General features: G+C 45.2%; 1 protein-coding gene and 1 non-coding gene across 10 annotated transcripts in view; one reads left to right on the top strand and one right to left on the bottom strand.

Moving 5' to 3' along the window:
• The window catches only part of SLC22A23 (solute carrier family 22 member 23), a 181,060-nt gene that overhangs the window by 98,410 nt on the left and 57,087 nt on the right, over nt 1-25,563 (bottom strand). The window contains exon 3 of one of the 9 annotated variants that reach the window (XM_047858400.1): nt 23,193-23,963. The exons of 7 other annotated variants lie outside the window; for them this stretch is intronic. Coding sequence is in view for 1 of the 2 variants with exons in the window: in XM_047858398.1 (XP_047714354.1) it covers nt 23,944-23,963 (20 nt within the window). In the remaining variant the exon portion in view is untranslated. Of the gene's footprint in view, nt 1-23,192; nt 23,964-25,563 lie in introns of those variants that run through there. One more of the 9 variants, XM_047858398.1, reaches the window with a different exon arrangement.
• On the top strand, nt 9,445-9,550 carry LOC125166887 (U6 spliceosomal RNA). The gene has a single exon (XR_007152594.1). It is a non-coding gene; the product is annotated as a U6 spliceosomal RNA (small nuclear RNA).

Raw genomic sequence — 25,563 nt, 5'->3', positions numbered from 1 at the left:
AGATATGTTTTAGGGATAACCATGAATATTCTGTAGTTTTATGTAAAACTGTGTGGGCACGTGTGTGTGTGTGTGTGTGTGTGTGTGTGTGTGTGTGTGAGAGAGAGAGAGAGAGAGAAACAGAGAGAGAGAGAGAGAGACAGAGAGAGAGAGAGACAGAGACAGAGAGAGAGACAGAGAGATGCATTTTTTTCCAGGGGAAGGACCCATTGTTTTCATCAAATTCTTGAAGGGGTCTCTGACCCAAAAAAGATTCAGAAGACTCAAAAGTATTGCTTTAAAAGGAGCTTTCGTTTCTGTCAAATTGGCCAAATTTCAACATAAAGTGGGTCAGAGCGATTAAAAGCTGAAAAAAGTCAAGGATGGGCAATTCAATCTGTAAGATTTCAGGGAAATTAAAACAAACCCTCTGATGCTCTGCAAAAAGGATCCCCACAGAATGGGGGCTCACCAGCTGTGAAGGGGCGGGGGCACAAGAATAGGAATCAGGGAAGGAGAGCAAGAACCAGCAGAAATGAAAAACGGAAAAGGGAGTTCCACACGGGGCTTGCTACCAACCAATTCCAGTTGCCAAGATGTATGCTGCTCATAAGGTGGGCTCTATGGGCAGCCTGTCGAGGCTGCGCACCAGTTCCTATTTTTACCTCAACGTACTGAAAAAAATGTGAATGCAGCACAGAGGTCCTGGCATCCCCTCTGGGACCAACCTGCTGACACGTCAGAACTGCTCAGAGTGATGAGCTAATTAAAATTCTGTGGTCTTTCCCAGAGATGGCTCTATTTTTAACCTCATTCTGACTGTCACTTAACGTGTAAGGTTTACTTTTTTTTTTTTTAAGGAAAATACACTTTTTCCTTCTTAATATTCCCATGAATAATTTAGCGCAGCTGATAATTCCTCCAGACCCCTTCAAGCATCTCTTCACAAGACAGATAGGGACACTCCAGGCAGAAGGGAACTAATGAAAGCAGGTGAATCCTGTGTCCCACCCTTTGGGGCCCCTAATTAAAAACACAAGGACAAAAAAAAAATTATGACAAGCAAGGACTATAGTCACAACTCTCTATAATTTTCCTCTAACCCTATGTTCGAGGCAATTTCCACCTCACAAATGCTTTTCAAAAGTTGATGTGTAACTTGCTTATTAGAAATAATGGTGTAGGGGAGCATGGGTGGCTTAGTCTGTTCAGCATCCAACTGATTGATTTTGGCTCAGGTCATGATCTCACAGTTCTGAGTTCAAGCCCTGCACTGGGCTCTGCACTGACAGCACGGAGCCTGTTTGGGATTCTTCCTCTCCCTCTCTCTCTGCCCCTCCCCTGCTGGTATGCATGCATGTGCTCTCTCTCTCAAAATAAATGAATACACATAAAAAAAAAAGAAATAATGGTGTAAACATTAGTTTAGATTCTCAACTAGAAGCACTTTTTTTAGAGGCCCTAGCCTCATCCACACAAGCATTTTTAACCCAAAGACTGCTGAGATGCGTCAGTCTTAAAACATGTCTATGTTGAAACAATCAATACTTCTTCAATATTAGAAGTGGTTTCCCTTCCATATAGATACTTTTTCTTCCTTCCTTTTCTTTCTTCCTTTCTTTCTCTCTCCCTCCCTCCCTTTCTCTTTCTTCCTCTTCCTTCCTTCCCTTCTTTCTTTCTTTCTCTCCTTCCTTCCTCCCTCCCTCCTTTCTTTTCCTTCCTTCCTTCCTTCCTTCCTTCCTTCCTTCCTTCCTTTCCTTCCTTCCTCCCTCCCTCCCCCTCTCTTTTCTTCTCCCTTCCCTTCCCTTCCCTTCCCTTCCCTTCCCTTCGCTTTCCTTTCCTTTATGCCCAGCATGGAGCCCAACATGGGGTTTGAACTCACAATCCTGAGATCAAGACCCGAGATCAAGAGTCAGATGCTTAACTGACTGAGCCACCCAGGTGCCCCCATAGAGGTACATTTCCATATTCAAGAGAAAAAAAAACTCACTACATTATAACCACAATTAATATTTGTTATGCATCACACTTTTAAGAGAATGAGGCAAATTATATGAAAATAGATCCAATTTTATGAGGATGACCATTAGAGAATGGATTACAGTGTCCTGAACTTCACTTTATGTAACATACACTTCTATTTTAAAAAATCCCTTGGTTGGAGCTTTTTTTCTCCTAAACTTATTTTTCCACTGATTTTCTATATAAAACTGAAGGTGGTTAGCCACATGTAGGAATGCAAAGAAGTATTTTTAAAATTGTTTTTTGGTGGGGGGAATGACTTAAAAAGGGAAATTACTTGGTAAAATAATTTAAATGCTTAAAACTAGTTTTGAAGAATCTTGAATTGGTCCTTGAGGAACTTCAGGTCTTCCCAGGGGGCTGGGGGCGGGGGGCAGTGTCCATGCAAACTTCCAAGGGCAGGTGGCCCCAGCTCTTGGTTCTGACTTTGCATGAGGCTTTCTCCACTGGGGTGTAATAATGGAGCTCTCTCCTGAGGGACCCCTGAGCTCCAGAGCAAGCAGTCTCCAGGTGGGCAGGGAGAGAGGGCTATAACTGCAGAGCTGGCTGGGGCACTGGCCAGCTATGCTGGTCTAAGTCTGCTCTAGCTCCCAGCACAGGAAGCCCCCAGGGTGTTCCTGTGCCACTTACTTCCTGCAGTCAGACAGAGTGGAGCTCCTCATTCACCTCAGCACCCATCGCCTGACTGTGGACCCATGTGCCCCACAGCTGGCTCAAACTCCAAGTTGAGCAAGCCCTACAATGACCTTGCGTGTGTCTATGCTTGCCTACGTTGTAAACATTTAATGAGGAGGAAACATTGATCCTGGTTTAGTTTCAATAATTTGATTGATCTCTTGAAACTAACAGGGCCTTCAATGCCAGGACATCATGGATTCATTTCTTCACACACCTGCTGAAGGGTCTTCTGACAGCTGAACCCCCTGCCATCTGCACTTGGCCCTGTGGCAGCTGTATGGCACACCTTCTGAGGGCTGATGAGCAGGGAACTGTAAGTGCTCGGTTTTCTGAAAACATCTCCTACCTGAGACTTATTTACCCATTCAGCTGCTCCTAGAATGTGGCCTTGTCCTTAGGGAATCATTTTATTTTATTTATTCTCTAAGAGATACTGCAAAACAAATGTGAACATGTGAAAAAGTGTCTTAGAGAGTTTCTGTAACTGGTTTTCCTCTCCTTGAGCTTATGGGCATTTTATTTTGATGTTTATCTGGTGCCATGGTAACCAGCATGACTTGAGATTTACTTCCTAGACTTAGGACCGATTACAGAAATTCAATTCAGCAAGCACTTACTGAGTGCTTACCGAGGCTGGAAGATAAAATGATGAACAAGAAACTCTCTTTCCTCAAAAGGACACCCGTCAGAGTGCAAAGAGGAGCTGGCAAAATTTTCCCCTTAAAAAAACCAAATGGCAAATATTTTAGGTGTCATGGGGCCATGTGGTTTCTGTTGTACTCACCTCTGCCACTGTCGTGCAAAGGCCATGACAGACTAGACGTAAATGTATGAACAGGGCTGGGTTCCAATAAAACTTTATTGAATACACACTGAAACTTGAATTTCTTATAATCTCTATGTGTCAAAAAACATGAATCTTCTTCTGATGTTTACAATTTAAAAAAAAATCTAAACACCACTCATTGTTCACAGACTACATTAAAAAAGCAGCTGGCTAGGGGCACCTGGGTGGCTCAGTTGGTTAAGCATCCGACTTTAGCTCAGGTCATGATCTCACGGTTTGTGGGTTCGAGCCCCGCATCAGGCTCTGTGCTGACAGCTCAGAGCCTGGAGCCTGCTTCAGATTCTCTGTCTCCCTCTCTCTCTGTTCCACCCCCACTCGTACTCTCTCTCTCTCTCTCAAAAATAAACATTAAAAATAAAAAATTTTAGAAAGGCTGCCCAGGTCTGGTCGTGGACTGTAGCTTGCAGACTCCAGGTGTGCACTTTGCCAGCTCCGTGGGAGAAGCTAAGCCACCAGGACTTCCTGAACCTCACTTGGCTCATCTGTCAAGTGGGGATAGGAATCTTTGTCTTGTGAGTTCTAAAGCTCCTATACCTAAACAGGAAAAAGAGCTGTTCTCCTTCCTGGAGGAGTACTCTGTTTGATGATGACAATGAACTTGATAATGGCAATGACAACTAACTATCCTGCACATTTGTTCCCTATGAGGCATTGTGTTAAGTGCTATAAACTTCTACAGTATTTCATCTAATCTATGGTGCTATTGATTTTAGGGTGTACCATTACTGAATGTAGCACTAAAAAGAAAAAGCTGCCAGTTAACCTCTGACACAGCATTGATTGTAAGATGCGTTCTGATTTCACAAATGCTGAAATGTGTGTGGGGGGGGGGGCAGGGGAGGATGCATTTTAGAACCAATAAAAACAGTATCTCTGTTAAGCCAAAAACAATCCTGTAGGATAGGTATTACCTATCATCCCTATTATCATCCCTAGTTTACAGATGAGGAAACTGAGGGACCGTTTCGGTCTGTGCTCAAAAACCTAGAAGTGTCAGTGCTTTGTAAAACAGGCAGGTTAACCTGGTCTAGAGCTGAAGCTGTGCCTTAAGGGCATGAACACTTGGAAGCCGAAACAGCTGGAACTTCGGGAACACGATCCACTTCGAGGAGTCTTGGCACAAGTGAACTTTTTCTTCAGTGAGGGGACACACCTCACGCCAATCATGTCCCTCTGGTATTTCAAAGTAGGGTGCTAGTGCAGCAAGAGGTAATGGGAAACAGGAATTCTTAAGTTTTTTTTAAGCTTTTTTTTTTAAGTTTACTTATTTATTTTGAGAAACAGAGTGGGGGGGAGGGAGAGGGCGGGAAAGTCAGAGAGAGGGAGAGAGAGAATCCCAAGCAGGCTCTGCACTTACCAGCATGGAGCCTGATGAGGGACTCAAACTCACAAACCGTGAGATCATAACCTGAGTTGAAATCAAGAGTCAGATGCTTAACTGACTGAGCCACCCAGGCACCCCTGGAAAATAGGAATTCTAAAATACAGAGTAACAATGGCAAGGCGCACTAACATCTAAGCTTGCAGATTCCTTGTAACAGCTATACTGGGCATCCTGTCCAGATCATGGGCAGAGCAGGGCAGAGAAGGCCAGGGAGAGGTTTCCTATCCTTGAGATGTATTTTCTTGTGGGGAAGGAATGTTTGGGGGTGGAGACCAAGGCCAGAGACCAGCCGGCAGCTCTGGTGCCTGTGGAATCATGCTCCCCTGGGTCTCTGCACAGGGGGTTCAGGACACATTCTGGCCTCCTGGCTTAGTCGCCATGTCAGCCACTGAGAGCAGGAAGCACAGTGCAGGTGTTAGGTGCAAGCCTGTGAACGCAGAAATTACAGAAGAATCTGGGCCAAAATTCGCTTTCAAATTTAGAATTGTTTCTCCTCTCAAAAGTTTAGCCTCAAATCTCTTTCTCCCCATTATTAATTCATCACCAAATATTAATAAAGTGCTTAAAATATGCTCAGTGGGATGAGATTCCCTGTAAAATTCCAATTAGTCAAAAGCTTGCTCAACATGTAGCTTCGGTCTGAGTTGTTGTGCTCAGAGGCGTCAACACAGCAGACCCGAGAATGCCATCCTCAGTAAGGGCCTCCTTGCATGGCTGGCCCTCGGCGGGCATCTGGGAACTTGGACTTCAGGAATCCTACCATTCCTTAGCTGATGAGTATCTCACACTGTGCCCATACTGTTTGTACAGACAATGTGGTTCATGTTGAGCACCTGCATTCCTTCTGAGAGTCTGGAGTACATGCTCAGCAGAAGGTGCCTGTGTGAACAGCCTCTGGGAAAAACCTTGGGTGCTGGGTCTCTAAGGACCTTCCCCGGTAGACAACATTTATGTTGTCACAATTGTCACATGTTGTCACAATTCACTGCTGGAGCAGCGAAGCACATCCCATATGACCCCACTCGGAGGGGACTCTCGAAGGCTGCTTTCCTCTGCACTTTGTCCCATGTGTTTTTCCCTTTGCTAATTTTTCTCTGTATCCTTTTGCTATAAGCCAAACTAGATGCTGAGATGCTGAGTCCTGTGAGACCTAGTGACTCCCCCGTTGATCCTGGGGGTGCTCCTGGGGACTCTTGACACAACCACCCTCAACCAATTCACTTCAGAACACTGTCCTTCTGTGCTGTGCCAGGCATAGGAAGTTGGTGGGGGGGTGCAGAAAGACAGCCCACTTACTCTGCTGGTCCTGAAGCAGAGTACACGGGAAACCAGGTATCAGATGACCTACTGTTCTATTCAAATGTTGACCAAGCACCCATCACATGCTCAGGGAGATATTAACCTTGTCATTTCTGTCCCTGAAATTTGCAGTCACGTGTAAGAGATGACGATGGGGAGGACCATGAGAACCAAGGTGATGGCAGGTGGAGATGATAATGGCTAACACTCACCTGGTGCTTACCGTGTGTTTGACACTCTCCTGCGCACTTCCAGTGTTAACTCATTTGATTCTCCCAGCGGCCCCGGGAGGTGGGCACAGTTATTATCTCCATTCTTCCAGAGGAGGAAGCTAAGCTCATAAAGGAGACGTACTGCCCCAGGTCACATAATACACACCTGCCTTGTTATTGCCAACACCTCCTCTGGCTTCAGAATCTGAGTCCTTAACTACGATGCTGCATCATCTCCCTCTCTGGACCCAGAGGTGAATCTGAACTAGTGTAAACAGGCTCAATTTTACCTACATCTTTAACAACCACAGTCCTTATTACATTCCACCCAGCATTAACATCATTTATATGCATGTTTTAATGCCTGTGCTAGCCTCTGAGCTGTGTGGCCAGGCTCACATGCAGCACACCTCTGGGTCTCCTGTATGGCACCGCACTTTGCAGACGATAAGCATTTAGGCACAGATGGATGGAAGAGAACCACCATTCAGGAGGAGAAAGTCAGCGTGGTCTGAAACTGTAATGACAGGTCTCAGGGAACACTGAGGGGGATCTCAAAGGTAAGTTCTGAATAGTCAGAAGGGGAAACAGGCAATCCATGTGGCAGTAACAGTATGAGCAAAGAGGTGGACCCTGCAATGACCAGCATATATGGTGAGAGCACCAAGAGAAGACTGGCTGGAATACAGGTGTGCCTGGGTAAAACCGGGTGAAACCAAACCATGGCAACCCTTAAATGAACAGAGTTTCAAACCGATGGGCAGCCCGTGAGGAAGAGAGTGATGGTGTTCCAAGGGATGATTTGGTAAGATTCATCTTGGGGCAGAGAGATGGATGGCTTGATGGGCCAGAGCCCCGCAGCAGGGTGAGGAGGTTAGAGGCTGCTGGACAAAGTGATGCCACCCAGCATGAGGTGTGGCCACAGCCCCAGACCCACTGTGGGGCCGGTGCCAGGTCTGCTGTGAAGGCCATCAGGGTCAGGACAATGCAACCAGCTGACGTGTGGTCCCTGACCATCTCAGTCATTCTCCCCCGCTCTCACCCTTCAGGATTCCAACAAATTCAGGATGGAATTAGGATGGGAGCTGTGTTCTTAAAGAACCATTTCTAAAGAGAGAATGGATGGATCTGGTATCTAATGACAGTAGCAGGAGTGTTAAAGGCAGGCAACTGAGTGAGTCATGGTGATACTAACAGGACAGGAGTAAGGAAGTCCAGAAAGAAAATACAGACGTTGTCTATTTCACACACAAACAATGTGTTTACAGGAACAATCTTAAGAGCTATAAGCCGTGAGCCTTTAAATGACAATAAGCTACAAGAAAAAAAAAAAGCAGAAAAAAATTAAAAGCAAGCCCAACAAGAAATGAATGAGTGGATAGTTGCTTTATCCACCGCTATTCATCATTTAAAGTTTCCAGTACGCCCAGCTTCAAAACAAACCACCCCCTGTCACAATATTGCTTATACGACTACAGTTAAGTCAGATTAATTCTCATGATTATATCTGAGCACACTCTGTGTTTCGAAATAGAATATCAGCTCCCGACCCTCAGGAAGCTAATTGCTTTTCCACATATCCTGCACAGTTACACATCCAGCTAAACCATTCGCTCCTACTACGGTGGCCATGCATTATAGCGAACTTGATCACTGGGGAGTATCGAGGGCCAGTGGGCCAGTGCCGCGGCTGTGAGTGCGGCAGAGAGAGGAGCTCTGGGGAGAAATGGTTCAGTCCTACCGGACTTACTGCTCTGTGTACAATCTCTCTTTCCAGGGAGGGGAGGTAAAGCCTCTAATGTTGTATATCTGTACCGAATATACAAGGCTGGTGTTAAATACGACAGGCTAAGCAGTTCTGCAAAATGGCCCCCTTCCAGTTAATTATCTTGCCTTGTACACATATACTAGGTCACTACTGGCAAACACCAATTTCTAGTTTAATGGGGCAGAAAGAAGAGATCCGGATATAAATGTCTATCAACTGTCTCTATTCTGATTAAAACATTCCCCTTAGAGGAAAGCACATGTCTCTTCTGTTTACTTGAATTTGCCTTTCAAGTACTTGGCAAACTAGGAATTTTAATACTAGCAACAAATTCATTTGGTGCTGTGTGTATTTCCATTCCATTTCTAGCAGGCACTAGGAAGACTTTTCTATATCTCATCTTTGAATGCTTTATAGCCATAGATATTTCTCTGGAAAAACACATTGCATTTGGGGTAATAAAGATCCTGCAGATTTCATTAAACAACTGTGCCAGTAAGAACACAGCAATAAACACTAATGCTGGCTTCAGAAGACAAACATTTATTGTGCAATCATTTCAGGGTGGCACCCACTAGTGGGAAGCCAGACCAAAGGATGGACACCCAGCCTCTTCCTCCTCCCTCTTCATTTCATGGTCTGATTTGAGCAATTCATGTGAGCCTTGGCCAAACAAGGCCAACACCAAATCATGGTGCAAAGTGAATGCTCCCCTAGCTCTCCTCGCAAGCCGGCCTTTCCGGGCTAGGTGTGAGCCCCTATCAACCCTGCCCCCTTCCACTGCCCCCGTGCTCATACCCTGCAGTTGGCATCTGACACTGTCACCTCGTGCCTTCTTTCATTCTAGAATGTACCTTCTTCTCCCTGCCACGAAACACCTCTGCTTCCAGCCCTTGTTCCCACAGGAAGGCTTTCTCAGCTCTCAGTGCTCGTGTCCTTCTTCTCTACTCCTGAATTTCCAATGACTTTTAACGCCCCCTGCATCAATCCTTAATTCACGCACTGCTATTACAAATACTTTATGATCCGTTAAATACAGGTCAGTGTATTTGGGTGTAGTTCACTGTACAAACACTGTGTGGGGTCAGCTGGACAAAGCCCAGTGGGACACACATTTACCCTGTAAGCTGGCTGGAGAGGAACACTGATTATACAAAAAGTATAGTCAAGTGGGGCAGGCGCTCAGAGACTGAGGGGGCTGCACCCTGGCTTGGTGTGTGGGGGGTGGAGGATCTCTGTAGAAAAAGGGCATTTTGTGCCCACTTGGGCGGCACATGTACAAACACTGGAATGATACAGGGAAGACTAGCATGGCCCTTGCACAAGATGACAGACAAATTCATGAAGCATCCCGGATTTTAAAAGAGAAAAAAAAAAAGGGGCCTTTTGACTTGGCTCAATGAGACATTGGTAGAATTTGGAACTGCAAATGGTGGATGGAGGGGGAAGGCATTTCAAGTACAAATGAAGGCATGGAGAAGGGGTTAGGAGCAGGGTAAAGGCGGGGGGTGGGGTGGGGTGGGTCCACAGGAATGAGAGCCCCGGGAAGGGGATCAAAGACCCCTCCTGAAGTTCAGATGGCACCTCCTCCAGGGGGGCCTCCACACTCCTGGCCAGGGCAGTTGCCCCATAGGAAGGAGGTGGTGATGCCTCACATCTAGGGTCTTATCTCTTCCATAGAATGTACATTCCGAGAACATATCAAGTCTCCCCCATGGCTTGGTGGCCACTCCAAGGTCAAAAGGACATACACAGTCTGCTGGCTGAAGACAATGCTGTTAGGCAGCTCCTATGAGTGGTTCTACTACCGACCAGGATGCACATATCGGAGATGGGTGACATCGCTATGCCATCTGTTTCTCAGGAAAGTATCAACAATGGTACACACTTAACACATTTGTAACTAATTCCTGCATGTTCTCAACTCTCTATAATATTTAGCACTGCTGACACTCTGGACAGCCCCTCCAGGGGGGCCTGCATTAGTCCATTAGATGGGTGCACTGGAAGGTCAGAGGTCACCATGGCCATTGTGGTCAACATGGTCATCAGGTGAGCACAAGGGGAATCTGGGTGGTTCTCCCAGGAATTAAAAGCCCATGTGTCAGCAAGACTTGAAGGGCACTGAAACAAAACTTTTTACAAAGTGGCCATTGCCATCATTACTACTCAGGCAATGGACCTCCATTTTCCATGTGAAGCCATCATTCCCTTTACTTTCTGTACATTCCCTGACAACTCCGCTCTCCTTCCAGTATCTGAGGGGCATCTGACAGTTATTCATAGGTTTCTGTTCTGACTCTGGTTCAGACACTGTCTGGACGTAGGTACATCTCTTAACCTCCCGTAGCATCAGATTTTCCCAGGAGGGAGGAGCTGGACTGCAGTCTGGGCCCAACGTTACAGCTCCAGCAAGGCCTGTCTTTATAGGACAGCCTGGTCTGGGCCTTCATGCCAGCCTGCCCCTGTCTGCATTGTTTTCTCCATGATGTAAGCCTGAGTCCTTACTTAACAAGCTCCCTGGAGATTCTCTCCTCTACCTGGCCTACCTCTGAGACAAGCTCCACTCTAATGCTGAGTATAGACAAGAGAGCAGAGCAAAGGGGCTTTAGAGACTTCTCCCCAACAGGTGCTTTCTTCTTGGCAAATGTCTTATAACCTACTAAACTAGAAGCTCTCTGAGAGACAGTCCCACTTTTTTTTTTAAGCATATATTTACTTTTTTATTTTTGAGAAGGAGAGAGTCCAAGCACAAGTGGGGGAGGGGCAGAGAGACAGGGAGACACAGAATCCAAAGCAGGCTCCAGGCTCTGAGCTGTCAGCACAGAGCCCAACACAGGGCTCGAACCCAGGAACTGCAAGATCATAACCTGAGCTGATGTCGGATGTTCAACCGACTGAGCCACCCAGGTGCCCCAGAAAGGCCCACTTTTTAATGATAATCGATAAACCTTAAAGATCATCAAGGGCTCCCTGAGAAAGTTCAGGGTTCTCCTTGTGCTTCTCCTTTTCAAGGATGAAATTTTCATCCCAGGCTATGGGACGCTGTCAGTGAACTAAAGGGCACCATGTGGCAAACTCAAGGCATCACACTTACAGCGCACAGGGAGGGAGAGGGGAGGATGGACAGCATTTCTACTTGGTTTTGGAAACTTTAGCTTATGTGAAAGATAAAGGCAAACATACCTTGTGGGGATTGGAACACTGCCATCTTTCCTTTCCCTCAATATTAAATTTCCCCCACACATTCTACCCCTGCTCCCTATCACCTTGAACACAAGTTGAAAACCTAAGCCTCTGAAGTACGTGCTTGAGGCAGAAACTTAGGCAGTTCAAACTGAAGTCATGCAGCTGGGTGGGCTCAGATTACTGAGCACTACTCCAGTCTCCCTAAGTTCCCAGCAGAAGCGTTTCAAAGGGTTCCTACAGCTGTGTTCAGTGGGGGTGATAAGTAACGTGCAGACATTTTCCCCAGTGTCAGGGATCTTACAACAGGACCAATTTAAATCTTTGGGTGTAGGGGGACAAGGGAGAGGGAGAGAGAGAATGCCAGTGTGTGAGTGAGAGAAAGAGAAAAATATGAAGAACATGATGAGGGATAAGAGGGAGAGAAGGTGAAAGACATAGAAATCCTAAATGGTAGCTGTTCAAGACATGATGAATGGAAAACAGGTTCTGGGCTGGAATAGTGCTTGTATAGGGACAATACACTAACTCTACAGGGCTAGTGGGGTGAATGGTTTGCCCAAACTTGACAATTTAAGCAGGTTTTTAAAATATTTAGGTGGAAGTTGCAAATGAACAGAAATCAGTTCAGGCCAATAGGAATGATGTTGTTGAACACCACACCTACACTGACCTATCCTGTAACGTCTGACATAGTTGGGTAAGATGTTAGTAGAAGGTCTTCCTATAAAGAGTGATTTCAAACCACAATAAGGAATTGATAGGAAGAATATCAAGGGAGTAACTTGCATGTATCAGTTAACAGTATTTATAAACATCTGAGTCCCCTAACAATGGCCTGCCAAGGAAATAAACATTTCTTGACAGTATCAGGAAGCCAGACATTTTGGTATATTTATCAATATGTTACAAGGTCTTATGGAACTGGACTCTATTTTTGGAACTTATTTACTCTCTAAAAAACTCTATACACCCAAGGTCAACACTAACATTTCTTTCATGCTTAACTCTTATCAAGTAATAGTAATAAAAAATTGTATAAAAAAGCTGTTTGCAAGAAAACTGCAGTATGTTTATATATTAGTCATGAACTATGTCATGCTACAGTAATAAACAACTCTTGACAATTTTAGAGGCTTAAAACACCATAAATTTATTTCTTGCTCACACTACATTTCCATTGAGGGTTGGCAGCGGGTGGGGCGGGGGGGTCCGGCTCTGCTCATCACTGTCACTTGGGATGCAGGTTCAAAGATCAGACTCCATCTTGAAGGTTGTTGGTTGAAATGCTAGAGGCCTAGAGGGTGTCTCACGGGTAATTAAATGCTCCAGACCAGAAGGGACATGTCAATTCTGCTCACAGCTCATTGGCCAGAACTAGACACATAGACCTGCCCAATCTCAAGGGAAATACTGGCAAAAGGCACCAGTGACATCTATACTTTGTTATGTGCAGTTAATTCTTTTAAAATGTTCCAAATACATATCATATGTGAAGACACTGACGTGATTTCCTGGTTGCTTTGTGTCCTTAGAGAAATGGCTGACATCTCTAGATCACTTTCTGTCTCCTTCATCAGAGCCCTAGAACCATCCCTGGGACTAACTGAAGTCCCTTGCCATGTTATGTTTATAGAGCACTGAGGCACAACATCTTGAGGAGGTAGGAGACAGGACTCCTGGCTTAGCGATGTCTGCCTGGCCAATGACCACAGCACCTGTATCACAGTGTAGCTTTGGCTCTTTTCAATTTGCCATAGGTGGGTATAATCAACTACAGGAGAGCCGCATGGGCTGACCAAGTCACCTCAGTGGTGAGGGATTTCAGGAGCATTCCCCAATCACAACTGGCTATTGCTATGGCCAGACTTAAAGCCTCAGTACCAATACCATGATAAGCAGTGCCCTGGTGAAGGGTGGGGACTCTCCAGCCAGACACATGTGTAACAATCCTGTTTCCACCATTTACTAGCGAAGTGACCTACCTTCTCTGGTGCTTTATTCACCATCTATGAAGGGGGCCAGTAACAGTACCCTCCTTGTCACTGTGAGGGTATAAGGAGGACTAACAAGCTAGAACAGTGCCTGGCAGTGCATGGTACGTTCTGGCTTTTGTCATTCCTATTCTTTTGCTTATCCTCATCATCTGGACCTCCTTTCAGCCATATTGCTTTGAAACTAATTTGCTACCGCAATGAGCAAGTTGTATTTCTCACAATAATCCTGTGAAGCAGGTATAAGTATTCTCACTTAAATGATGAGAAGACCAACACTGGGCCAGGTTTCAGATCTGTTTGTCCGAGCCTGCATTCTTGCACTGTGGCGTTCTACCCATGATATGGGTTTGCCCATATCATGAAAACAAGGGGGTCCATTTTAATGTAAGGAAAATGACCCAGGACATCACATCCCTCCATTTATACTTAGAACTCTCCAAAGAAGCTGTTCTGCTCAACTCAACAAACAGAAGTCAGCATTTCCTCCATCAGGCTATATTTGGTGTGCTTGACACAGTTAAGACACCAGCTCTCAGTTGTCTGTATGCAGAGCCAGCCAGGCTCAAGCCTCAGATGTTAGAAAGGAACCAGGAAAGAAAGCGTAGGGATAAAAGATGGTAAGATGGGTATCCAAACTCTTACCCGGCCTGCAACTCAAATATTATAGTAGTATTTTGATCCATGCCTTTGTAACATAGTCTTTATGTTATATACATTCATGACAACCTTGAACATGCATGTTGGTCCTAGTCTGAAAACTGCTACTTTTCCACTTTGACTAAAGCTGTATCATATTGCTTAAGGCCTGATAAGGTGCCATAGCCCACTATATTTGTCTTTGTCTGTGCTAGACTGGGAGGGTCCCCCTGGGAGGCACAAGATGATCAAGGCTTCCTTTCTTGACCCAGTAGCTGTACTGGTCAATAGTAATTAAATGCTCCAGACCAGAAGAAACGTGTCATTTCTACTCACTGGCCAGAACCAGACACATGGAACCAGGAAAGTACTTTATAGCAGAGGTTGGCACGCTATATAGGCTGTGGGCCAAATACGGCCCAATGCCTATTCTTGTAAATAAAGTTTTATTGGACCACCCATTTGTTTATGTATCATCTATGGCTGCTTTCACTCTACAGTAGCTGAGTTGAGTAGTCACATGAGAAGCCATATGGCTCAAAGCATAAAATACTTACCATCTGGCTAGATACATAAAAAGTTACCTGAGCCCTGGTCCAGAGTGCTAGAGCCCGGGAAGGTGCAGGGAGGAAAAGCCTCTGTCAACCAAGAATGCGGTTGTACTGATTACCATTCACCGGAAAACTCTCAGACCAAAATTTGCTGGGGCTCATTTAACAGATCTTTTCTTACATGCAGGACACTAGGACCTAACAGTGGGCAAGATAAACTCAATCTTTGCCCTTGGGGAATTTAAAATTGTCTCTTGGGATAAAGATGGGGCATAAGGGAAAGAAAAGGCATAGAAATATGTAAAAAGACAAGTACAAGCCAGATAATGGTGGTATATTCACATGGCAGTGAAATGAATTACAGCTATAAAGGTCAATGTAGATGCATCTAAGGGATAATGAGGAGTGAAAAAAAGAAACCACACACAGAAAAACACACGCTCTATGATTCGACTTACTAAAAGCCTCAAGCCATGCAAAATGAAATGATATATTGTTTAAGGATCCTAAAAAATGAGGCAAAATCATACAGAAAAGCAGGGTAAGGAGGAACACCAAAGCCAGGCTCATGGTTACTGGGAGGTCAGCAGGGACACAGGGAGGGCTTGGGCGGGGCACACAGGGCATTTCAAAAGTCACGACCATATTCCTTCTCTAGAACTGGGTGGTATATGCACAAATGTGCATAGTGTCAGAATCTTTTATACTTGATGTATTTTATTGGTCCTTCGATGTGTACTTGATATTTAATTGAACTGAATTTTACAAGTAGAGTCACTGTGATGGGCACTAGGATTCAGTAAGAAAGACAGCAGAGGGGCGCCTGGGTGGCTCAGTCAGTTGGGCCTCCAACCGTGGCTCAGGTCATGATCCCATGGCTCGTGAGTTCAAGCCCTGTGTTAGGCTCTGTGCTGACAGCTCAGAGCCTGGAGCCTGCTTTGGATTCTGTGTCTCCCTCTCTCTCTGTCCCTCCCTGCTTGAGCTCTGTCTCTCTTTCTCTCAAAAATAAATAAACATGAAAAAAAAAAAAAAAAGACAGCAGAGAATGCTTTGGGAGGGGAGGGGCCAGCAGAGAGGAGGCACGGCTAACTCAGACGCGGATCTCTGGAGAGAATCCCTAGAGAAAATGGCACATGTCACTTGAGGACTTAAAAAGCAAATTTCACCCTGAGAAAAAGTCAGGAAAGAGTGTTCTAGCTAAGAATAGTCTGTACAAGAGTCCAGAGATGCAACAGATTACACCGTTTTCAAGGAATTGAAACCAGCAAGGAACATGCAGCGTAGGGAACTCAGGCTGGCAAGGATCCCCCGGGGCCACGCTAGTAAGCCTTGCAAGCCGCAGTGAAAAATGTGTACTGTATTCCAAAAGCAACTTGAGCCTTTGAAAGATTGAAGCCAGGGAGTACAGAGATGTGATCAGAGTTGTCTTTTATAAAGACGGTTCTTGCCGTGGCAACATGTTTACTCTGCTATCCGAAAGTCTCCTCTGCTTTCTGCCGGGCTGAGAACAATGACAGTTCCTGTTATGTGCGGAGCAATGATGTATACTCCTACTACTTAAACCTATGAACAAAACCAAGAAGGTGTCAGGCCAAAATTACCAGGTACTTCATTAATACAGCAGATGCTTATTGATTAGAGACTGTTATAAGCAGAAATATAAAATTTTGTGTAAGTGAATTTTTTGTACATTGAATTAAATATTAGTGCACTGGAATAAATAAATATTAGCGCACCAGCTAACAATGGTAAAGACACTCTATGGTGGATCTTTGCAAAGCAGATGTTCCTTCTCTAAAATAAAGAATCTCCTACAATATACCAAATTTACAACAATAGATTTTAATCTATCAGCATTCTATCTTTAAACAAGCATTCTATCTAAAAATGCTTAAATTTACCTAAAAATACTTTTAAAGTATAGACAAGTGAAGACTGTGAGTGCTATAAATATCTTTAAATCATAGCAGTAGGAAAATAAGTTAAAAACCACACTTCTCTAGTGGCAAGAATAAACTTGGATATACATAATGTTACAAAGAAGGGACGTCTGGGTGGCTCAGTTGGTTGACCATCTGACTCTTGATTCCAGCTCAGGTCATGATCCCAGGGTCATGGGATTGAGCTCTCCACGCTTAGCTGAAAATTCTCTCTCTCTCCTTCTTCCACTCTCCCCAGCTTGGGCTCTTTCTCTTTCTCAGATTAAAAAAACAAACCCAGCACTGTCTTCTCTTCTGGTTTCATCATCACGCCTCCTAGTTCAAACTTGTACCTTAATTACTAAATAATGACCACGTTTTTTGCCTCCTGTTACTTCTATTTTGAAAAATGTCAACAGAATCTTTTATGGATTAAATTTTTATGACAAGTTAGGCCAGAACTCCAAAGATATTCTCCAAAGAACAGAGTGAGTTTAAGAGTCCTTAAAACTCTGATCCAGTAACTCTGTTTCAGAGGATGTATCTAAAAGAATTGAAAGCAGGGTCTTAAACAAATACTCAGACAGTCATGTTTATAGGGGACAGCCATGTTTATCGCAGCATTATTCACCATGGCCAGAAGGCAGAAGAAATCCAAGTGTCCATCAACAGATAAGTGGATAAACAAAATGTGGTAGAGACATATAATGAAACATTATTCAGCCTTAACTAGGAAGGAGATTCTGACACAGGCTACAGCACAGATGAGCCTTGGACACTGTGCCAGGTGAAATAAGCCAGGCACAAAGGACACATGCTGGATGACTTCACTTACATGAGGTCCTTAGAGTAGTCAAACTCCTGGAGACAGGAAGCAGAAGGGTGGTTTCCAGGGAGGAGGGGGCAGGGGAGTTAGTGCTGAATGGGTACAGAGTATCATTTTTGCAAGATGGAAAAAGTTCTGAGAGGGATGGTGGTGATGGCTGCAAAACAGTGTGAATGTACTTAATGTCACTGAGCTGTACACTTAAAAATGGTTTAAGTGGTCAATTTTACGTTATGCATGTTTTTTCACAATGAAACAAAAGAGTTCCAAAACACGGATGCCTCAATGGATGCCACACAAGTGCTGAGTTTATTACAGACTAGACTTGCCCCTCATTGTTGGACTCAATCGTCTGGGTTCCCTTAAAAACTTCCTTGGGGAAGTCCCTTAAGGTCACAGCAAGTGTTTGGCCTGGGGTCAGAGTATCGCCGACCACCTATCTATGGTACCCCACACAAGCACCTGTTACTGGCCCATATGGAAAACAAAAAACCCTGTCCTCAGAGCCAAACATTCCTCAGAGAACACTTTGTTGCCAGGACAGAAAGATGCATTAGAGGTGGGATGCTGTGAGGGCAAATTTGGTCACCCAAGTTTTTTCAGTTCATCTTCTCTAGAGAACATCCACAGAATAATCCATTAGGCTGCCAAAATACTGTGACAAGTGACCCCGCTCTGAGTTCAAGCAGCATGCTGCCAAATTAAACGCATCGCGCCCTAACTGATGCAGCGAGAAAATTCCCCATTAAACATCAGTCCCTGCTGGACTTGGAGAAGACATTGCCAATAAGCTTTAACAAATATCTTTCCTACATCTTTACGTACTTGGCAAGACGGATTTTTAAGTGACCCCGCTCAACATTAGCTAGAAACATGCCCCGGACGCCACCAAGGCTCAGAAAGCACAGTTAGGAGTTTAGAACGGGAACAGAGGAGAGGGGAGAGAGGAAAGCAGGCAGGGCTGCTGTGGGGAGGTGGCCATACAGATATTGCAGGAGGCAGACAAGCCTCCCAGCTGAAAAGAGAGAAGGAAAAAGAAATACTCACTTGTTCCACAGAAACCATACACAAAGCCAACATCTATGAGCCCTGGAAGTGGGCACTTGTAACTCATTTCTCCCTATCCCTCCTCAAACACTTGGCCTGTTTGCAAAATCGAAGGAGGGGCTCAAAACAAAGCAGCCACGGAGGCTGGAAGTTCTTCCAAGAGCCTTGTTCTTAGTGCCACAGAGGTGACTGGCACCGCTGGGCAACTCCCACCCCGCAGGCTGGGGGCTCTGAGGGCCCTTGTTCCTCAGCAGTCATGCCAAGCATTGCTGGAGATAGCACCAGAGCACCAGATAGCACCAGAGCACCAGAGCCACAGAGTGGGCTTCGAGGACCAACCTCTGGTTTCACAGATGAGGAAAGGGGGTCTGTGGGATCCAGCAATCCCACTTCTGGGTGAATGTCCAGAAGAACTGAAAGTAGTGTTTGTACGGCCATGTTCACTGCAGCATTCCTGACAATAGCCAGAGGGTGGAGGTAACCCAAGGGCCCGTTAGCAGATGAAGGGGCAAACAAAATGTATATACATATACTGGACTATTACCCAGGCATGAAAAGGCACCTCTATCACAGGCTCCAACGTGGACGAGCCCACTTCTATGAGGTCCTTAGAGCAGTCAGATTCACAGAGGCAGAAAACAGAAGGGTGGGTGCCAGGGGCTGGGCGGGGAGAGGGGAATGGGGAGTTGGTGTTCAATGGGGACAGAGTTTCAGTCAGAAACGGATGGTGGTGATACTGCACAACAATACCATCCACAGAGCTACAAGCTTAGATGTGGTTAAGATAGTCAATCTTATGTGGTCTTCTACTTTACCACAATTGAAATGTTCTTGGAAGCAAAGAATTGGAGTGTGCTTATAGAAGTAAGCTAGTGAATTCTGAGTGAAGAGTCGAGGAAGGGCTCTCTGAGGGAGGAAGTTGGGTGGAGGGCAGGACAAATGTCTAGGCAGAGATCTCTGGCAGCTTTTGTTTCTGCTGCTCTCTGACCACTCCATGTCTTTTACCTTTGCAGGCTATTTTCTGGCAATCCCCTCCTACTCCAACCTCATGAAGGTCTAGACTCATCAGGGTGAAGGAGCTAATATACAGGTATTCGGCCCGCGCGAGGGAAAAGGCTGTTGTTCCTGATTTGTGAAAGCATCATAATGAACACATGCAAACCAGGCATGAGGGGAAAGCACATTTCAAGTTGTGGCCAGATGCTGGAAACCAACCAGCATTATGCAGTTGTTACTGAAGAAGTGCCTTGTTGGAACCAGTTTCAAATATTTGCCTTTTTTGCTAACTCTGCAAAGTTGATGTCACTTGTCCTCAAAAGAGAATACTCAGCCAGTCCAAGGGTGAGTTAATAGATGAAAGTGACATCATAATTTTGTGTTTCAAAAAAGGTCCAGTGTTGGATAAAATGCACAGACCTCTCCTGGCATGCCATCACCAGGCTGGGTACTGCCATCTGTCCCTTAGCTCCTTTGGAACAGCTACCAGCTGTAAGCGACAGTCAGGCATAAGGGAATGGTGCTCTCTTCACAACCTCTTGGCCTGAACTAAATTTTATATCTGATGACACTGAAGAAGAAAACGTTTGGAAGAAAAATGAACAATTGCCTGGAAAATTTACATACACTCAGCCATCTCAAGTAACTGGCTTCAAATCACAGAACACACTCATCACAATTCTAAAGATCCCCTCCATGAGAATGGAGAGAGATCTAGGCACATCCTGTGTCCTTCTGCCTGCCTTACTGCCTCTTTCCTCCATGCGAATGCCTAGTCAAGTCCCCATTCAAACCTATGCAGGCCCAGAATTCTATTCATGGTTGCAATGACCTTAGCCCCCAGGCTCTCCATGAGGGAGAGCCTTAGAGCCCAGAGTAAACTAGTCCTTCCAGGCGGACAGAGCTGTGGGTATACTTTATGCCCACCAGCAGGTTTTAATATATGCTAAGGAATGATCTGGGCTGAGACGCTTCCCCTACAGCCACCTTGGCTCCATTTCATGATCAATCTGTGTCACATATGGAAGGTTGGGTGAAAACGGGGGAGCTGGCATGTACCCCATATTGGACTGCTATGTGTCACTGGACCCTGAGGGAGGACACAGAATATATGAAACTCTGCTTTCTTTATTTTCAAAACATTGGTTTCAGGTCCTATGGGCTGAAATAAAATGCTGGCTGTCAATCACACCATTGGCTGGACAGAGTTAGAGCCAAGGACTCTAACACGGAAGCTGGAGTCCTGCCGAAAAGCCTCACACACCAGTATGAGCGAACCAGAAGACTTACTGTTGACGTTGGTTCCACTTTTTAAATGAATCTGGTGAACTGCATGGACAGAACAATACCCTGATTCTTTATAACAATGGAAAGTTTCCCAAACTTACCAGAAACCCCTGATGGGATTTCCCCCCCCCATCTTTTAGTGATGCACTGATCATTCCTCAGAAGTTTTTATTGGGCTATTGGGAAGGCACTGTGTGTCACACAGAGGATGCAAGACAGGTTCTGTCCCCTCTCTCATGGAGCTATGATGAAGATAATAGCAATGACCCTGGGGGAAATCAACTAATTATGGTAAATAAAAGGAAGATGGCGACCCTATGTCATCATTCATTCTTGACCAGCCCTTAACTTTATGCTCATTACAACATTATTGGCACATAAATGTCCTCATCAAGTCGCCAAGAGCTTATCTGACTGCTACCAGTTCATTAATCAATAGTTGTGGGACATGGTTGAGGCCATCTTTAAACCCAACCAACTTTTTTGGTGTCCTGTCCAAATCGATCCAGTGCATGAGGATGTCACAGGAAGTCTCAGCACATTATCTCTACTATTTATAACCTCCTATGTGACATCAGTTGTCCGTTATCCTTATCTTTACTATGTGGGAATTGAACTAAGAACTCCAGCCCTTCCAGCTTTACTAATTTACAGTCATACACCTACATCTACTCGGAACTACTGCTGCATAGATTTTCATCATGTTCCATGAGTCCATTCGTTCATCCAACTCATATTTAGATGCTTTTTCTGTGCCAGATGCAGAAGACATAGTAGAGAAAAAGAATGATAAGGTCCTGCTTTTGTGCAGTTTACTCTAGAGTGGGTGAGTGGTATGCATGGGAATGCAAATAAATAAATCTATTTTCAGGGAATGGTAGATGCTTAAAACAAGGCAGATGATTTTAAGGAAATTTTGAGTGCGGATTGGATAGGTGGTCTGAGAAAGCTCTGCAGATGTCACAGGAGCAGAATCATAGTGACAAGACATGGCTGGGCCCACAGATGTCAGGGATGGAACGTTTCTGGCAAGGGGAAAGGCTGGTACAAATGATCTAGGGAACAAGTGAGAGCTTGGCATGTAAAGAAACAAAAGAAGGTCAATTTGGCTGGAATGCGTGGGAGATCAGCAGGGGTCAGTCCCCATAGAACCTCACGGCCATGGTGAGCAGCTTACATTGCACAATAAAAGCCTCTGGAGGGTGTGGCAAAGACCGTAGTCATCCCAGACACCATTCTCCCCTTCTTCCTGCAGGCATATGTCTATACAAAACGGGACAGTATTTCCCAGCCACCTTGCAACTGGGGTGGGCAGGTTACTAAGCTGTGGCCAGTGGGGTGTACAAAGTGGTAACTACAAGTTCTGGAAAGTAACCTTACTGGGAAGAAGGGCTCCCTCCTCTTCTTTTCCATTCCTCTGCTGGCTAGCACATGAACATGACAGCCAGACTGGCACACAGGAAGGGTCTGGGACCCCAGTGTCACGAGACTCTCCTTGTCAGCCCTGGACTATACTGATGGCAGAAACAAACTTCTACTTTGTTTAAATCCCTGTTGTTTTAGTTTTCAGTGTTTCACAGTGAAGCTGTTGCTAACTAACACAGAACGTTTGAAGTAGGCGAGCATAAGGTCTGATTCACGTTGCAGAAATATCACCCTCGTCGTAGGGGAAGAATTAGTTGTAGAGGTTTGGGCAGGAAGCTGGGAGATCCATCAGGAAGTTATGATTATCCAGGCAAGAAATGAAAGGCTTTGCCTCGGGGGCTGCGGTGGAGGTGGACAGAAATCCAGGGACTCAGTATACACTCTGGAGAAGGGCTGAGGCTGATCAAGAGAGAGGGAAGAAGGGGTGGCTCAAATATCTTTGCCTGAACGAGTGCACAGGTGGTGTTTCTCCTTACTGAGACTGGAAAGATGAGGGAGGAGGAGGTTTGAAGCTGCAGGAGGAGGAGGAGGGTACTACAGTGGCCAGACGGAATTTAAATGCCTATGGGACTACCAAGTGGAATATCCACTAGGCAGGTGGATATAGGAGTGTCGAACCTGGTAGTGAGGCCAAAGTTTATGATATAAACCATATGGAGATGATTAAATGCCACATTTCCATCAGATCTACCAATATAGTGGCCACTAGCCACTTGAAGCTACTTAAGTTTGATTAATTAAAATGAACAGAAAGGGCACCTGGGTGGCTCACTCGGTTCCACGTCCACCCTCGGCTCATGGTTTGTGGGTTCGAACCCTGCATCCGGCTCTGTGCTGACTGCTCAGAACCTGGAGCCTGCTTCAGATTCTGTGTCTCCCTCTCTCTCTGACCCTCCCCCTGCTCTCTCTCTCTCTCTCTCTCTCTTTCTCTCTCTCAAAAATAAACATTAGAAAACTTGAAAAATAAATACAATAAAATGAACAGAAATTACAGATTCAGTTCCTCAGTGGCACCACCCGCATGTCCAGTGTGACCAGCGGTTAGAGCACTGGCCAGTGCAGAGAGAGGACATTCCCACTGTTACAGCAAGTCCTCTTAGAAAGCTGTGCTCCAAAACTCTTTAGAAATAGTTTATTATGATTGCTTTGCCTTGTCTCATAGGATCACATGTGAGAGAGAATGGGAGAGAAAATAAAAGCATACGTTCCCCATTTGGTTTTCTTTTTTCTTTTACAACTTCAGAAGGTAATTGTCCAAAGAGTTTCATTTGTTCTTCCATTTCGAATTGCCTTGTCGTCCCCTTTAAAAAAGGGTGGATGGAAGCAAAAGTGATCTTTCAGTGTGCTGGAGGCGGCAGAGGCTGTCCCCTGCATGTCCCCTTCCCTCCCCACTCCACACAAACACCGAAGCAGCAGTGACGGAATGGAAAGGCCAACTGTGCAAACATTCACTTCCAGCGTCACAAGACAGAAAGGAAACAGGCCAAAAAGGAGAGTTTGGAAAAACAGCAAAAGAGCAATTACCCCCTGAAGAGAACATGAAATAAGACCGTACAGTGACCCCATAAAGGAAATGGAAAATAAGATCCAACCATGGACAGGTCAGAGAACACCACTGTGTTCTTGGGTAAAACAGGATTTGGGCACTGTGATATCCCAGGACTTCATCCGGGGACTCACTGGGTGGCGCCTTCTGTAATTCAATTAAACCCTTTTAAAGAACAAGATTCATGTATCCTAGGGGAGCTCGATACTCCCTGACAATTCCAAGCTCACATGAAAGTTCTAACAATAATTCTTGTATGTGGTTCGTAGGCTCTTTATGCGTGAGACTCAAGAGTCCACCAGAAGCCTGAGGAAGCTGCCCGATGATTCCAAAGAAGATCATCTTGTCAGTGACAGCACTGTCAAGAAAAGGAATGGTTTTGGTAAATTTCATTTGTGGGAAATACAGATTTGGAAGACTAGTTCTCTATTTAACTTTTCCCAGGGATGCCATATACATCAAAGGGGGAATTTAGGGGTCAAACTTGTCAAACTGCTCAAATGAGTATTGCTTCCTGGCAGCCCATGGGACAAGGGAAAGATCCCGAGAGTTATCTCCCCACAAAAGAAAACAAAAGCTGATGACGACTCTCCACTGCCCACAGAGAAAGCCCAAACATCTTGTCCCCATGGCCTGACCCCTTTGGGAAAACCTTCCCAGTTCCTCCTCTGTTCCATCTTTGCACGGCCGCCACCTGTAGAGAGGTCCTATATGGGCTGGCCAGGCTTCTTAGTGACAGGGGCTGAGGTAGGTGTTGGGATGCTGGAGAATGAGGCCAAGAGTCAGAGTGGAAGCTGAACCACGACAGGGACAACGGAGCAGGGAGCAGGTCTGAGCTGAGCCGCAGCACAGTAACAAAGTGGGAATTGAGGGCAGAAGGAAAGAGGACAGGGAGAATGGGTCACCTCGGTAGGGTCACATTCTAGAACACGGACTTCTGAAGTGGGGCGGGAAGACTGTGGCCATCTGTGGATGCGTTCTTGGAGGTCTACAAGAATTTTTAAATTTTATATTCTAGTGTCAATGAAAATCTTAGTCGTAACCTGGCTCATCTAGATGAGGAGTTTGTAACCCAGTGTGGACCTAAGATTTCCAAGCTCACATCTGCATCTGGATGTATACTCACAAAGACCAAATGTCATCATGACAGGCTACACAAATGCAGGCTTCCCAGGAGTCCACACACAGTAGCAAGAGAATGGAGTGGCCACATGTGTGCCATGGCATAGGCACACAGGTCTCAGTGGAGCCTGGCATCGGGCAGAGGGTATCCATCACATAGCACAAGAGTACTAGGCAACAGGTGGTAATGATGGTTTCTAGTCTCGATTCCAGTCATAAGTGGATTAAACACTAGTTTAGTTAGTATTTGAATAATGCCATGAATCTACCTTTACCTTCAAGAGAAGTAGATGGGTTGGTAGAGCCCTCAGGAGGCACCCTGTTAGAATGAGTGACACGGGTGCGCTCATGGGCAGGGATGGGACAGGAGGAGGTTGGAGTGTTCCGTGACGGCAAAGCCTTAGAATGGCTCGCAGTGGTTTAGACAGCAAAATATGTGAAAAGGCATCATGCACACTGGAATTTTTCAAGTCCAAATGCCAAAGTAGATTAAATATGAAATTGCACCTGAAGCTCTGCCTTTCTGCTATTTAACCCAACAGGGGTGAGCGGGGATTCCCCTTCAAGAAAAGACCATCACCTATCACATTAAAGTATCGCAATTAATTTGGATAGTATCGGTTTTCCAATTGGATGTTGTCAATATTTTGATCTTATAGTTATTTTGAAGTTATAAGAAGTAATGTACTCCTTATAAGATATTTTTACACATTTAAATAATCTTATAACAACATGTTTTAAGAAAAAGAAAAAGAGGGCTGTTTGAAACAACACTGGAGCCATGCAGACCTGGCTTTCAGTTCTGGCTCCTCTACCTCTGGTAAGGGACCTTGGGC

Source organism: Prionailurus viverrinus, chromosome B2, assembly GCF_022837055.1.
Source record: "Prionailurus viverrinus isolate Anna chromosome B2, UM_Priviv_1.0, whole genome shotgun sequence".
Lineage (NCBI taxonomy): Eukaryota > Metazoa > Chordata > Mammalia > Carnivora > Felidae > Prionailurus > Prionailurus viverrinus.
The sequence above is the reverse complement of the archived record's forward strand: the minus strand, read 5'-3'. Positions and strand labels throughout refer to the sequence as shown.